Source organism: Malaclemys terrapin, chromosome 17 (assembly GCF_027887155.1).
Source record: "Malaclemys terrapin pileata isolate rMalTer1 chromosome 17, rMalTer1.hap1, whole genome shotgun sequence".
Lineage (NCBI taxonomy): Eukaryota > Metazoa > Chordata > Testudines > Emydidae > Malaclemys > Malaclemys terrapin.
Window position 1 is genome coordinate 24041353 of NC_071521.1, and position 15895 is coordinate 24057247.

A 15895-nucleotide genomic window follows, 5' to 3' on the forward strand; every position below is an offset into this window, starting at 1 on the left:
GATATCTATCTATCTATCTACATTGTGATTCATATATCCATGTAATATGTTATGTTATTCATTGAGGCCTGGTATGAATGACGCGTGCGTGACATGAATATATGCATTGCAAGTTAGCAACCGAAACAAGGACTTAAGGTCCAGGACTATTAGAACTCTTTGTACAAAAACAATCTTATGTTCTGAGAAAAATATGGAAAATCATCAGAAAAGGAAATAACACCAGCTGTACTGATATAAAATTGTATAAGAAATAGAGGAAATGGCACGCCTTGGATCATGGCAGCCTGCCCAGGATTGTCTCTTTGGAAGTGTGTGGGTAGAAGGCCTAGTAAACAAAGGCAAAGAACCGAGGACGTGATGGAATGGACTATAAATGGTGCCTATGATTTCTGCAAATCAGAGTCATTTATTGATCCAGAGTCCCGTGTGGATATAGATGTGGTTTTCGCCAGCTCCCCGTATTTTATAATCTTATCCTGACGGAAGGAAGCTCGACTGACCATCAGGATCATTCTGACCTGTGTACTCTGGTATAGTATGTTTGGGATGTGACTGTGTAGTGAGTAAGGTTTGTTTTGTAATCAATAAAGAACATTTAGAGTATTATATACTAATACTGCGTCCAGTATCTGCCTGCTCCCCATCCCGTAGGGAGACCTCTATTGCAGGTCTAACAAGAGCGTCCATTACTGATCTTCAATATGCTGATAATTGTGTCATCCTCGTGTACACGGAGAATGATCTTCAGTCCATACTGGATTTTCTTGCAAAAGCTTACTGAAGCCTAAGACTCTCACTCAATATTGAGAGGATTAAAGCTTTATGATAGGGCCCAACTGGCTCACAGCCTGGCTTTTGCTGCGTTTGGTTCAGGCCTCAGGTCCTGCACCAGGACCAGTGCTCCAGGCTCTCTCTGTATGCCCCTCAGCAGTTTCTGCTGTCTCAGCACCACCTGCCTGTCATCAGAACTCCCTACCTCCAGAGGTGAGCATGGCAATGACAGGCTGGTAGCCTAACATCAGTCCCAGGCAATTGGCTGAAGCTATAGAGAAGAACAGAATTCTAGGACACATAAATGAACATGATTTGTTGGGGAAGAGTTAACATGGCTTCTGTAAAGGGAAATCACACCTCACCAATCTATTAGAATTCTCTGAGAGGGTCAACAGGCATGTAGACAAGGGTGACCCAAGTGGATATAGTGTATCTGGACTTTCAGAAAGACTTTGACAAGGTCCCTCACCAGAGGCTCTTAAGCAAAGTAAGCACTCAAGAGATAAGAGGGAAAGTCCTCTGCTGGATCAGTAACTGGTTAAAAGATAGGAAATAAGGGTAGGAATAAATGGTTAGTTTTCAGAATGGAGAGAAGTAAATAGCAGGGTCCCCCAAGGGTTTGTACTAGGCCCCGTGCTGTTCAACATATTCATAAATTATCTGGAAAAATGGGTAAACAGTGAAGTGGCAAAATTTGCAGATGATACTAAATTGCTCAAGATAGTTAGGTCCAAAGCAGACTGCGAAGAGTTACAAACGGATCTCACAAAGCTGGGTGACTGGACAAGAAAATGGCAGATGAAATTCAATATTGATAAATGCAAAGTAATACATATTGGAGAACATAATCACAACTATACATACAAAATGATGGGGTCTAAATTAACTGCTACCACTCAAGAAAGAGACCTTGGAGTCATTGTGGATAGTTCTCTGAAAACATCCCCTCAGTCAGCAGTGTCTGTGAAAAAAGGTAACAGAATGTTAGGAACTATTAGGAAAGAGACAGTTAGTAAGACAAAAAATATTATAATGCCACTATATAAATGCATGGTACGCCCACAGCTTGAATACTGCATGCAGTACTGGTCACCCCATCTCAAAAAAGATATATTGGAATTGGAAAAGGTTCAGAAAGGGGCAACAAAAATGATTAGGAGTATGGAACGGCTGCCACATGAGGAGAGATTAATAAGACTGGGACTTTTCAGCTTGGAAAATAGGTGGTTAAGGGGGTGTTGGTGTTGGTGTCACTAGGCATAACCCTAGGTAACTCGGGAGGGTGGAAGGCCACTAGTGTCAAACTGAGGCAATCATAAAGGGTATCTGTACCAGCCGTGCGACCCCTGATATTAAAAGGAAACTACAGAAAAAGGAGGATTTGATGGGCATGAACATGGCACAGATTCTGGAAACTGCAAACAGGGCTTACAGCCTTAGGGAGGGAGAAAAGGAAAAGAGGCAAGTGAAAATGATGGTTGCAGCAGTACAGGCTGGTGGCAGGGGAAGATTTCAGGAAGGTGGAAGGGGCCGGGGAATGAGAGGACGTGGGCGTGGGCGCCCTGGCACACAGGAAAGGCGTCTGGGTCGCAACCAGCGTGCCAGATGCCGAAAGGAGGGACATTGGAAAAATGAGTGCCCCGAAAGGGAAGGTACCCCTATGATGGCAGCGGAGGATCAAGAATAGGGGTGTCAGGGGAGACGGACTATCCTGCCCCCGGAACCCCGAGTAAACATGCGGGTGGGAGATTCAGACATAGACTTTTTAATAGACTCTGGAGCTGCACGAACCGCTGTAAACCAAGCCCTGCAGCTGCCTGTGGCAGATTCCCTCACTGTGGTGGGAGCCACAGGGAAAGGAACTAAGTGCCCAGTATATGCCCCAGCGGAATGTGCTTTGGGAAACAGAACTCTATCTCACAGACTGGTTTACCTCCCCGATTGTCCAACGCCTCTACTGGGACGGGACCTGCTTTGTCGCTTAGGTGCCACCCTGCATTTCACTCAAGATGAAATAACCCTCACCTTACCCCCAGAGAATGCCTGGATAATGACACTTGCAATTGAGCCCTCAGCCATGCAAGCTCCAGAATGGAGCCAGTGGGAGGAGTGGGTATATCCTCTGGTATGGGCATCAGAGATCCGAGGAAAAGCAGCCCATCAAACCCCTGTTACTGTTCAGCTCTTGCCAGGAAAAGATCCAGTGCGAATTAAGCAGTATCCGATCAAAAGGGAAGCCAGAGAGGGACTGCAGGAAACTATAGACCAGTTCCTAAAGTGTGGGGTACTTCGAGAATGCCAGTCAGCTTGGAACACTCCTATCTTGCCTGTGCAAAAGCCCAGTGGCACATACCAGCTGGTCCAGGACCTGAGAGCAGTTAATGAGCGGGTTAAGACTCTACACCCCCTTGTTCCAAATCCGTATACACTGTTGGCCTCTATAGGGGGGGCAGTACACCCATTTTTCTGTCCTAGATTTAAAGGATGCTTTCTTCACGATTCCGGTCGACACCCAATCTCAGGAGATTTTCTCCTTTGAGTGGGAGGACAACAGAAGGGTTAAAAAGCAGCTTTGCTGGACAGTGCTGGCCCAGGGATTTAAAAATTCCCCCACCCTTTTTGGCCAGGCCCTGGCCAGAGATTTGGAGAAGTGGGACAATGAGGACAAGGTCCTCCTCCTGCAATATGTAGATGACTTGTTAATTGCTGCTGTGGGTTTAACCCCTTGCTTTAAAGCCACTGTGAGTCTCCTAGGGTGACCAGATGTCCCGATTTTATAGGGACAGTCCCGATTTTTGGGTCTTTTTCTTATATAGGCTTCTATTACCCCCTGCCCCCATCCCGATTTTTCACATTTGCTATCTGGTCACCCTAGAGTCTCCTGAACTTTGTTGGACTCCGAGGATATCAAGTAGCACTGAGTAAGGCTCAAATTGCCCTCCCAGAAGTATAATACTTAAGGTTTCACATAAGGCAGGGGGAGCGTCAGCTTTGAATCAAAAGAAAGGAAGCTATCTGCCAAGTTCCTATCCCAAGCAATCGTAAACGGCTTAGGGTGTTTCTGAGTATGGCAGGCTTCTGCAGAATATGGATCCCAGAGTTTGGACTGTGGGCTAAACCCTTGTACGAATGCGTTAAGTGAGCGGATCATGACCCCTTTCACTGGTCCTCAGAAGCCGACAAGGCATTTAAGGTTTTAAAAAGGAAAGCTATTGGAAACCAGAGGTTGTACCGAGTGGATTCCTCAAAAGTGGGTGTGCTCGTCCTGGTTTGTTGCTCCAAAGCTCTGTATAGAAGTTATTTTACTGGAAGGGTGTATGATGGCAATGTGTATGTGTTCATTGTTGGGAAAAGGTGTATAAGCGAAGAGTGGAAGTTTACTTTGTAGGTTAAAAGAAGCCAAGAAGGGGAAAAGGAAAACAAACAGAACGAGTTAACTGGGAAAAAATATATATATATAGCTAGCAAGCTCAGTCCAAAGATAAGATGCTGGCCCCATCCAAGGACATTGTTCACAGCTAAGACTTGGCTGATAGCCAAGAAAAGAGGGGGCCTGAATATGCCCAAGCAACTATGAGATCTGCAAAACACTGCCAGGCATTAATGAAATGTGTTAGGTTTCTTTTCTCACAGATAAAAGAAGTGCTACCCAAAGACCCTAGCAGCCCTGCCAGTCATTGAAACAAGAAAACTGAGTCTATGTAAAAGTCCACCAACAAAAAAACTGCTTTGGCTCCACACTGGAAAGGCCCTTTCCAAGTCCTGTTAACCACCAACACTGCGGTGAAGTGCCAAGGACAGCCTACCTGGACCCATGCTTCTCACTGTAAAAAAGGACAAGGTGAAGTGCTAGTAACCTCTCCCTTGTCCACTGACAGACCTACTGTGCCTTTGGCTTTTTCTAGAAGACATCCGTCTGCTGGCGAAAGGCTCTGGCTTGACAGGCCTGGAGAAGGACCCTCAGGTCCTGAGAAAAGGGCCCTGTGAATGGTAACAACCTGCTGCCGGGGAATCAAAGGACGGAAAGACGGGGGAGATCGTGGCCAGCATGAAACCAGAAAGGAGGCCTGCCGTGATAGCTCTGCTCTCTCTGCTGGTAGATGATTAGCACATGGCCCAGCAGGCCCCGCCCCCCACTCCACCCCTTCCTCCAGCTCCCACCCCACCCCACCCCGCCTCTTCCTGCCCACACTCCATCCTCAGCCCCGGCCCCACCCCCACCCCACCCCTTCCTCCAGCTCCCACCCCACCCCACCCCACCTCTTCCTGTCCACACTCCATCCTCAGCTCCACTCCCACTCCACCCCACCCCTTCCTCCAGCTCCCACCCCACCCCACCTCTTCCTGTCCACACTCCATCCTCAGCCCCACTCCCACTCCACCCCACCCCTTCCTCCAGCTCCCACCCCACCCCACCTCTTCCTGTCCACACTCCATCCTCAGCCCCACTCCCACTCCACCCCACCCCTTCCTCCAGCTCCCACCCCACCCCACCTCTTCCTGCCCACACTCCATCCTCAGCCCTGGCCCCGCCCCCACCCCACCCCTTCCTCCAGCTCCCACCCCACCCCACCCCACCTCTTCCTGTCCACACTCCATCCTCAGCCCTACTCCCACTCCACCCCACCCCACCCCTTCCTCCAGCTCCCACCCCACCCCAACCCACCCCACCTCTTCCTGCCCACACTCCATCCTCAGCCCCACTCCCACTCCACCCCACCCCTTCCTCCAGCTCCCACCCCACCCCACCTCTTCCTGTCCACACTCCATCCTCAGCCCCACTCCCACTCCACCCCACCCCTTCCTCCAGCTCCCACCCCACCCCACCTCTTCCTGTCCACACTCCATCCTCAGCCCCACTCCCACTCCACCCCACCCCTTCCTCCAGCTCCCACCCCACCCCACCCCACCTCTTCCTGTCCACACTCCATCCTCAGCCCCACTCCCACTCCACCCCACCCCTTCCTCCAGCTCCCACCCCACCCCACCCCACCTCTTCCTGCCCACACTCCATCCTCAGCCCCGCCCCCACCCCCACTCCACCCCTTCCCCACGTCTTTCCATCCCCTCCCCCAAGTGTGCCCCATCCCCCCTCCTCTCCCTTCCTCCCAGCCCCTCCTGCACCCTGCGGAACAGCTGATCAGAGCAAGCAGGAAGCGCTCGGAGGGAGGGGGCAGAGTTGATTGGCTAGGCCACCAGTGGGTGGGAGTGGGGGGGGGGAGGAAGGGGAGCTTGGCTGCTGGTGGGTGCTAAGCACCTGCTAATTTTTCTCCATGGGTGCCCCAGCTCCAGAGCACCCACGGAGTCGGCGCCTATGCTTCAGTGCCTGAAGAGGCAATTAGGGACTTCAGCCCACAGTCTCGCTTTCAACAGTAGCTTTAAGAGATATTGCTTCTTGTTCCAGATTATTGCTCTCCATGGGGTTGGAAATGTTCTGCATCCCTTACTCAGAGCCAGCCCTGAGCGCAGCGGGAGTTCTGCCAGAGCCAGGACCACAGAACTGGGCCTCAGCTGCCTCATGGCTCAAACCATGGCGAGCTAACGGCTCAGGGTGACTTGCCCTGCACACCTGCCCCACCTGAGCACCTGCACAGCAGCTTTCAATGCCTGGGGCCCCTCACACCATCCATGCTGCACTCAGGAGGGAGCCGGTGAACTGGGGGACCCAAGACTTTTAGCCCCCAAATTTTAGCTTCTGATTCACATTTTCTGTGTTTTACCCATTTCTCTTAGTTCATCAAGTATCTAATCAGAGTTCTCTCCAAAACCAGCGTTGTGGATTCTTAGGGGCCTATTCCCCACTGTTAAATTAGAACGGCCTGCCTGGAACATCCCAGTTTGGGACCATGGGAAGAAGCCTGAATCCAGAAGGGTGTAGGCTCTGTTCAGAAACACAGGACCTGGTTACATGCTAACATCCCCAGGTCCATCAGAGAGCAGAGACTCAGGAAACAAAGGAGAAACAGAAACAGAATCTCACTCCAAGTTCTCCAGGAGGCATCAAATGCTGCGCAAGGCTGGAGGCGAAACCAGGCCTGGTTAGATAAAGACCAGGAAGCGCGACTTTGCTGGCTGCAGAGGGCCTGGTGAAGGGAGCATGGCAGCAGAGGGTGGTGGGGAAAGGGACTCGGAAGTGATGGATGAATTGCATCAAAGAAGATGGGGAGCTGGTGGCTCTTAGCGCTGCCTCGGACAGCTGATGGTGGCAGATGCTTACACATCCTGGTGATGGGATAAGGGGAAGACCAAGAAGCAAGCCCAAGGGACCTGTGCACACACACTCTGCTCATTTATCATTGTTTATTTTAGAGACATTTACTATTCATTAAACCTGATCTGCACACAATCAGCACAAACATTATTCCAAATGCTCTCCTAGCAGGGGCCTCCTGCTGGGGCTTTTTAGCGATTCCAGCTGTCACTCCCCATCCCTGGGTCCCCTTCAGTTGGACAAACCCAGAAACTCCTCCTCTCCTATAAGAAAAGAGAGAAAATGTGTCACCCCAGGCTGTGCAGAGAGCTCCGTACACACTTCCAGTGCAGCAAGAGGCACCCAGAGGCCGTGGTGTGAGTGCTGAGATGACAGCTGGACAGGCAACCATGGAGATTGCGCCGACTGCAGTCCCACAACCACCAGAACTGTTTGATCAATACAGACATAGAATTAGGAAACAATGTCTTTCAGGGGGGTCACCGGTCCTGGAGTCACAGGTCTGCACCCCCTGGGAGGGGGCTTCCCAGCATGGGGAGACACACGAGCCCTGCTGGAGCCAGTGTTGCCAGCCACCTGACTACAAACCCCAAGCTGGCCACCCTGCTATTTTTAGTGTGCTAGCCCCTGTCTGCCAGCCCATGCCAGGAAGCACAGTCCCAGCTCCTTCGGGGGGAGGGCGAGCTCAGTGGTTTGAGCTATTGGCCTGCTACACCCAGGGTTATGAGTTCAATCCTTGAGGGGGCCATTTAGGGATCTGGGGCAAAAATCTGTCTGGGGATTGGTCCTGCTTTGAGCAGGGGGTTGGACTAGATGACCTCCTGAGGTCCCTTCCAACCCTGATATTCTATGCTGCCTACTGAGATCAGCCTCACCACTGGCCCCAGAGTCTGTACCCTGCAGCAGTCACTGTCCCCTCCAGCTGCTTCTCAGGTACTTTTGAATGTCTTCATTGTTTTCTCATCTATGGGATTTCTAATGGGCCCATCACCATAGGTACACATGGGCAGATTCTACATTCCCTACTTAGACCAAACGCTCTGAGCTCAAGGACAGCAAGGCCTGCATGACAGGGCCTCCATTGCAGAAAGGCAATAGCAACAGCGGGTTGACAGTCGCTAAGGCCTGTAAAGCGCCAGTGTAATCAGCGCCTGCAGCGCTGCACGCTCGCTCACAGCTCTGCAAGCTACTCCCCTCGGAATAGCAGCGCTGGAAAGTCCCGAGTGTAGCCAAGGCCTAAGTATGTGAAACTTCTGAGCAATAGCACAGCTGCTTTCCAGTGGCTGGAGCCTTCATCCAGCCCAAGGTGCACTCAGTGGGGAATAGGTGAGCTGCAGGACCCTCCCTTCCATCACAGACATGGCTTCATTAATCCTTGACCCACACAGCTAGCACAGGCTATAACCCCAGAATTAGTCCTTCTTCCCATCAGAGCTCAGGGAGCGCCAACGTTCCCTTGAGATACTGGCACTGGACTGGGTACCTGGCAGATCTGGGATGTACCTGTGACAGGAGGCAGAAGCCAAGTGGTTAATGGAAACCTATTTGCCAATAGCAGCTCAGAGCTAAGTGCATTGTGTAGCAGAGCTGTTGACGCATTCAGGACCACCCCAGAGGGGAGTAGCACCTGGCTAGAGTAGGAAACTGGCCAAAAAGGATACCTAAGTTCTGTTCCTGCTTCTGCCACTGACTCGAGAAAGTCACTTAGGAAAACACTTTCCAAGGTGGGTGCCTGCAGTGAGCACCTAGAGCCATAAACCCGGAACAGTGTGAATAGAACCAGCCAGATTTTCCGGCGTGTTGCCTTTACTTGGAGCTGCAGGGACTCAGGGCCTCTGAAATCCAGGCTGCTGCCTTAGGAGGTCTGGATTTAGAGCCTTACAAATGGATTTAGATATTTAACTGTAGGCACCAACTTTGAAAATGTCGGCACTAGCCTGTCTCTGTGGTGTGCCTCAGTTTCCCTGCCTCTTAAAAAGGAGCAACCCATTCTCCACAGATGTAAAGGACTGGTGAGAAGTGCTGCATGGCAGGAAGCAGGGCCTGCCAGAGAGCCAGTCTCCGGGCAACCTAACGAGCACAGCTGGCCTGTAGCCAGCTCTTAAACCCAGCAGCATCAGTTTAGTGGCTGCTCAAAGCACTCGCTCCCGACTGTGATAGCTCTTGTTCATTGCCAGCCCTGCTCCTGCCTTGTCTCCCATTCTGACTTCAGACTTCGGCTCTGACCCTTGGCTCTGGCCCCTGGCAGCCAATTCCTGGAAACCAACTCCTGCACTAACCACTAGGCATGGCTCCCGCTTTCCTCACAGGGCATGATCACTCACTGCCCGGTCACCGACGCAACATTAGTGCCAAGCACATGTTATGGTTTCGATGGTTAACTCTGCTCACTCACCAGCAGGGGGCAGGCAAAGCAAGAGGGGCAGGCGCCCTCTGCCCCACCCCTTATTCAAGGCCCCGCCCCGCTCACTCCATCCGTCCCTCTGTCACTCGCTCTCCCCCACCCTCGCGCGCTCCTTTTCACTGGGCTGGGGCAGGGGGTTGGGGTGCAGGAAGGGGTGAGAGCTCCGGCTGGGGATGCAGGCTCTGGTGTGGGGCCAAGGATGAGGGGGTTGGGGTGCAGGAGGGGGCTCAGGACTGGGGTAGGAGGTTGGGGTACAGGGAGAGATGAGAGCTCCGGCTGGGGGTACAGGCTCTGGTGTGGGGCCAGGGATGAAGGGTTTGGGGTGCAGGAGGGTGTTGGGGTGTGGGAGGGGGTGAGGGCTCTGGCTGCGGGTGGGGGCTCCGGACTGAGACAGAGGAGTTTGGAGTGCAGGAGGAGGTGGGGAGGGGGCTTTGGGGTGCAGGAAGGGGCTCCGGGCTGAGGTCGAGGGGTTTGGAATGCAGGAGGAGGTGGGGAGGGGGCTCCGGGCTCTAGTTTGGGTGCAGGAGGGGGCTCAGGGCTGGAGCAGGGGGTTGGAGTGTGTGTGGGGGTCTCTGGCTGCGGGGGTGGGCTCTGGGGTGGGGTTGGGGATGAGGGGTTCTGGGTGCAGGAGGGGGCTCTGGGTTGGGGTAGGGTGTTGGAGTGCGGGAGGGGCTGGGGAGGGGGATTTGGGGTGCAGGAAGGGGCTCTGGGCTGAGGCTGAGGGGTTCGGAGTGCAGGAGGAGGTGGGGAGGGGGCTACGGGCTCAAGTTTGGGTGCATGAGGGGGCTCAGGGCTGGGGTAGGGGGTTGGGGTGCAAGAGGAGGTTCGGGGTGCAGGCTCCAGCCCTGGAAGCAGCAGGTATGTCCCTGCGGTCCCTAGGCAGAGGCGTGGCCACATGGCTCTGTGGCCTCTGCTCCCAGGTGCTGCCCCTGCAGCTCCCATTGGCCACAGCACCCTGCCTGCCCCGCTGCGAGCAGCCAACGAGACTTTTAGCAGCCCGGAGCCACCAGTGTCCCTTTTCAACCGGGCCGTTCCAGTCGAAAACCGGACGCCTGGAAACCCTAACCGGCAGCCAAGCTCCCCCTTCCCTTCCAGCTCCTCCCATCCCCTGTGATCAGCTGTTCTGTGGTGTGCGGGAGGCACTGGGGGAAGAGGGCGGAGCTGGGCAGGAAGAGGTAGAGGGGGATGGGGGCTTGGGAGAAGGGGTGGAGTGGGGCTGTGAGAGGCAGGGCAGGGGTGGGAGCTTGGGGGAAGAGCGGGTGGAGGCCTGGGATGGACTGGGGAGCACCCCCAGGGCCCAGAGGAAGCCAGTGCCTGGGGCAAGAGGATCTGGCAGCAGGGCTGAGGGGGGTAGAGAGACGATGTCATGTTACGTCCTTCCTGGAAGAACCAACTTCCCTGAGCTGCAAATGCTGGTGGGCCGAGAGGGCTGGAGCCAATGGCTGCTGAAGCAGGGTTAGCTCTGTGATAGTACCGGGCGAGCCGTACCGTCTGCCGGGACCCCGCAGTATTCCTTGCACTCCTTCTCCGAGTAGAACTTGTTCCCGTTGCCCTGGCAGCCTCCATAGTTGAAGGTAGTGCACTTGCCCTGGGTTGCATCAAAGGCCCAGAGCTTCACTGGTTGCTGACAGGGCCCTGGAACTATGGGTAACCTGCAGGCCGCTGGGAGAAAGAGACAGGAGGGGAGAAAGTGGAATACCATTCTTCCCAGGCCCAAGGCCTGGAGCCCCCCAGTTATGGACCGGGAGCCAGTGGAAGGAAAAGGATGCATGCAGGGGGCAGGCAGCAGAATCTGCCACGCTGGCATATCTGGTGGGTGGAGGAGAGGAGTGGGACTGTCAGGGGCAGGCTTGTCTGCACCCAAGTGGTAGTGCTTTAACTGCAGCGGGCTAGGTAAACCAGCAGAATGCCCCCTCCCCATAGGCTGCGAGTTCCATAGCCACGTGGTGCTCGGGCACCAGCAATATTCAGAGCCAGGGGCCCAGCTCCAGCAATACTTGGGGCCGGGTGTCCCCGCCCTGGCCCCACCTGCAGCCCCCCCCCCACGCCTTCCCCGAGTGTCCCCTGGCCCCGACTTGCTGCCCCCGCCCCCCACTCACCTTTCACGGCCTGGAGCAGTGTCCCAGGCTCTTCCATGTGCTGCGTCCCAGGGTCCTAGTGCCCCCCATCTCCACTGCCAGGGCAGACTGACTCTGAGCCTGCCCTTCCCTCAGACCCTTCCCTTTTCCAATGGGCCCCTAGTAGCACAGGGGACCCCCCTGCCCGCAGTCACCGCTCCTGCCCCATGCTGGGCAAGGAGGCAGCCCCATCCCTTACCCCCAGTGAGGCTACAATCAAGGGCAAGCAGGGGAGGAGGCGCACGCAGCACCCCCCGGCACCCACCACAGGGGAGGCAAGGGAGATTCTTGGACCTGAGAGGGGCCCTAGGAGCACATGCAGTGACAGTGGTGGGGGTGAGTGTGCTGCTGGGGGGAGCAGGAAAGGGGGGCTCCTCCCCCAGAGCTTGCTGCTGCCGGCAGGGAAAGGGCTGGGGGGAGTCCTCCTCTCTGGCCCCTGTCCCAGAGCAGCCTGCCTGTACCCCAAACTCATTCCCAGCCCTGACTCACCCCAGAGCCCGCACCTCCAGCCAGAGCTTTCACCCCACCCCACCGCACCCTCAATCCTCTGCCTGAGCTCTGAGACCCTCCAGCACCCCAAACACCTTATCCCCAGTCCCAGCCAGAGCCCTCACCCCCCACACTCCTACTCTCGCCCTGAGCCCCTCCCACACCCCAAACCTCCCATTCCCAGCCCCAGACACAGCCCTCACCCCTACTCTCACCCTGAACCCCTCCCACACTCCAAACCCCTCATCTGCAGCCACAACCCACAGCCCTCACCCCTGCACCCCATCCCTCTGCACCCCTCCCATCCCAAAACTCCCTCCCAGAGCCTGCACCCTGCACCCCAATCCCCTGCCCCAGCCTAGGGCCTGCACCCCAGACCTCCTCCCTCACCCAAACTCCCTCCCAGAGCCTTGGGCAGGTGGGGGCAGAGATTTTATAGGGACAGTCCCGATATTTGGGGTTTTTTCTTATATAGGCCCCTATTACCCCCCACCCTCTGTCCCAGTTTTTCACACTTGCTGTCTGGTCACCCTATCCAAAACTAATGGGTTTTGCTGTGGCCCCTGAATCACAAAAATCAGTGACTCGCTCAGTTCTAGCTACCTCTCCATTTTCAAGTCACCTCCTGCAGTCAGGCCTTGGGCATGGACACTGTTTGGTCTCATTTTGGCCCCTGGCTGATTTCTCAGAGCTGTCCCCACTGCGCTGGGCTCCCTCCACACTGGCAGCACGTGAGCGTGTCGCTTCCCCACGGCACTGAGCCTGGGTCACTTGCACAAGGAAAGAGCTTTGAAGCAGGAAGCCTCGACCACACAGGAGGAGCAGAAGGCTGGGGGCGCACAGATCAGAGGGACAGCGAAATCTGAGCCTGCCCCTCCTGCACTGGCCAGGGACTGCACAGACGGTTGCTCGGACTTTGAAGGGCTGCCCTCCTTACCCTCGGTTCTACAGGTCTGAAGACACTCTTTTTCCGAAGGGAAGTTGTTCCCGTTCCCAAGACAGCCACCATAGTGGAAGGTCTCGCAGGCCATAGAAGAGGAGTTGTAGAAGAACCGAACGTTCATCCCCATGCAGGGGCCCACATCTTTATTCAGCCGGCAGAAATCTGAGCACATCAAGAGGTTGAGCCTAGTGAATTAAGTTTTACACCCACAGAACCACGTGGCATGTGGTGGTGACATCCAGGGGCTACATGGCCGTGTCCTCTGCCCAGTGAGCCGTCTCTCCAGGGACATAGCCTAACCCCCAAACCTCTGAGGAGATTCAAACATCTCCCATTTCCATGTGCTGCTTTCCCCCATCTATGGGATTTCCCGTGGAGATCACCCAGCTCTGTGGGGCAGGGGGAGCAATGGTCAGTCCTGGACTAGGGGCAGATTTGTAGCATAGAGAGCTGTGTCCCACTGGAAAAGACAGAGAGTCCCAGCTCTCTGATGGCCACACTGCAGTTGCCAGTAGCCCTGGAAGGTCCCGAGGCAGGAGGCTTAAAGTGATAGCACCTGGCTGCCTAGAAAAGCTATGGCAGGTAAAAATTGAGGTTATCAACATGAATTTATTCTGTGTTTCTGCTCCCGCAGAGGTCTGTGCACAGCCATCCCTTTTCCAGGCAGTTGGAGGAGGAGAGTCCCAGTGGGAGTACTCCAGCCATCCCCAGAGCATGGTGAGACCCCACCTTAGTACAGACCTTCCTTTTTGCTGCTGAGTGGCGGCAGGGGACCTGCACCTGAGCCCTCTTGCTCGGGCAGGACAGCTCTCCGATCCCTCTGCACACAGAAGAAAGAGCAGCTCGTTAGGTGAACAAGTTTCCATCGACAATGCAGTGGAAAAACCGTGAGCCATAAATCCCAGCATCTCTCCTAAGATGGCAACGAACGCAGAGATTCCACAGGCCTATAAGGTGGGGGACACACAACCCCCCTGGGAGCAGGAGCAGGCCCAAGCGGAGTGGGTCCCTGGGCAGAACATATTCTCCCACGTGAAGGATGGGCCTGGGAAATCGCTGGGATTTCTAACAGAGCTTCTGCAGCATTCTGCAGCGTTCCGCTCCCTCTTCATCCCTGGGAATGGCAGGGGTGTCAGTCCCAGCTCGGGTAGATGTACCAGCGTGGGGAGGGAGGGAGAGCTGGGGGGTGTAGTCCCAGCTCGGGTAGATGTACCAGCGGGGGGAGGGAGGGACAGCTGGGGGGTGTAGTCCCAGCTCGGGTAGATGTACCAGCGGGGGGAGGGAGGGACAGCTGGGGGGTGTAGTCCCAGCTCGGGTAGATGTACCAGCGGGGGGAGGGAGGGACAGCTGGGGGGTGTAGTCCCAGCTCGGGTAGATGTACCAGCGGGGGGAGGGAGGGACAGCTGGGGGGTGTAGTCCCAGCTCGGGTAGATGTACCAGCGGGGGGAGGGAGGGACAGCTGGGGGGTGTAGTCCCAGCTCGGGTAGATGTACCAGCGGGGGGAGGGAGGGACAGCTGGGGGGTGTAGTCCCAGCTCGGGTAGATGTACCAGCGGGGGGAGGGAGGGACAGCTGGGGGGTGTAGTCCCAGCTCGGGTAGATGTACCAGCGGGGGGAGGGAGGGACAGCTGGGGGGTGTAGTCCCAGCTCGGGTAGATGTACCAGCGGGGGGTGGGAGGGACAGCTGGGGGGTGTAGTCCCAGCTCGGGTAGATGTACCAGCGGGGGGTGGGAGGGACAGCTGGGGGGTGTAGTCCCAGCTCGGGTAGATGTACCAGCGGGGGGAGGGAGGGACAGCTGGGGGGTGTAGTCCCAGCTCGGGTAGATGTACCAGCGGGGGGAGGGAGGGACAGCTGGGGGGTGTAGTCCCAGCTCGGGTAGATGTACCAGCGGGGGGTGGGAGGGACAGCTGGGGGGTGTAGTCCCAGCTCGGGTAGATGTACCAGCGGGGGGAGGGAGGGACAGCTGGGGGGTGTAGTCCCAGCTCGGGTAGATGTACCAGCGGGGGGAGGGAGGGACAGCTGGGGGGTGTCAGTCCCAGCTCGGGTAGATGTACCAGCGGGGGGAGGGAGGGACAGCTGGGGGGTGTAGTCCCAGCTCGGGTAGATGTACCAGCGGGGGGAGGGAGGGACAGCTGGGGGGTGTAGTCCCAGCTCGGGTAGATGTACCAGCGGGGGGAGGGAGGGACAGCTGGGGGGGTGTAGTCCCAGCTCGGGTAGATGTACCAGCGGGGGGAGGGAGGGACAGCTGGGGGGTGTAGTCCCAGCTCGGGTAGATGTACCAGCGGGGGGAGGGAGGGACAGCTGGGGGGGTGTAGTCCCAGCTCGGGTAGATGTACCAGCGGGGGGAGGGAGGGACAGCTGGGGGGGTGTAGTCCCAGCTCGGGTAGATGTACCAGCGGGGGGAGGGAGGGACAGCTGGGGGGTGTAGTCCCAGCTCGGGTAGATGTACCAGCGGGGGGAGGGAGGGACAGCTGGGGGGTGTAGTCCCAGCTCGGGTAGATGTACCAGCGGGGGGAGGGAGGGACAGCTGGGGGGTGTAGTCCCAGCTCGGGTAGATGTACCAGCGGGGGGAGGGAGGGACAGCTGGGGGGTGTAGTCCCAGCTCGGGTAGATGTACCAGCGGGGGGAGGGAGGGACAGCTGGGGGGTGTAGTCCCAGCTCGGGTAGATTGTACCAGCCGGGGGGAGGGGGAGGGACAGCTGGGGGGTGTAGTCCCAGCTCGGGTAGATGTACCAGCGGGGGGAGGGAGGGACAGCTGGGGGGGTGTAGTCCCAGCTCGGGTAGATGTACCAGCGGGGGGAGGGAGGGACAGCTGGGGGGTGTAGTCCCCAGCTCGGGTAGATGTACCAGCGGGGGGAGGGAGGGACAGCTGGGGGGTGTAGTCCCAGCTCGGGTAGATGTACCAGCGGGGGGAGGGAGGGACAGCTGGGGGGTGTAGTCCCAGCTCGGGTAGA

General features: G+C 56.2%; 1 protein-coding gene across 1 annotated transcript in view; it reads right to left on the minus strand.

The window, feature by feature from the left end:
- Positions 1-7063: 7063 nt before the first annotated feature.
- Positions 7064-15895, minus strand: part of AMBP (alpha-1-microglobulin/bikunin precursor) — a 36256-nt gene continuing 27424 nt past the window's right edge. Inside the window, exons 7-10 of the mRNA XM_054007956.1 lie at positions 13683-13761; positions 12936-13103; positions 10881-11054; positions 7064-7251 (exon numbers count right to left, since the gene is read on the minus strand). Of these exons, the coding sequence (XP_053863931.1) occupies positions 7220-7251; positions 10881-11054; positions 12936-13103; positions 13683-13761 (453 nt within the window). The 3' untranslated portion in view covers positions 7064-7219. The remainder of the gene's footprint in view (positions 7252-10880; positions 11055-12935; positions 13104-13682; positions 13762-15895) is intronic.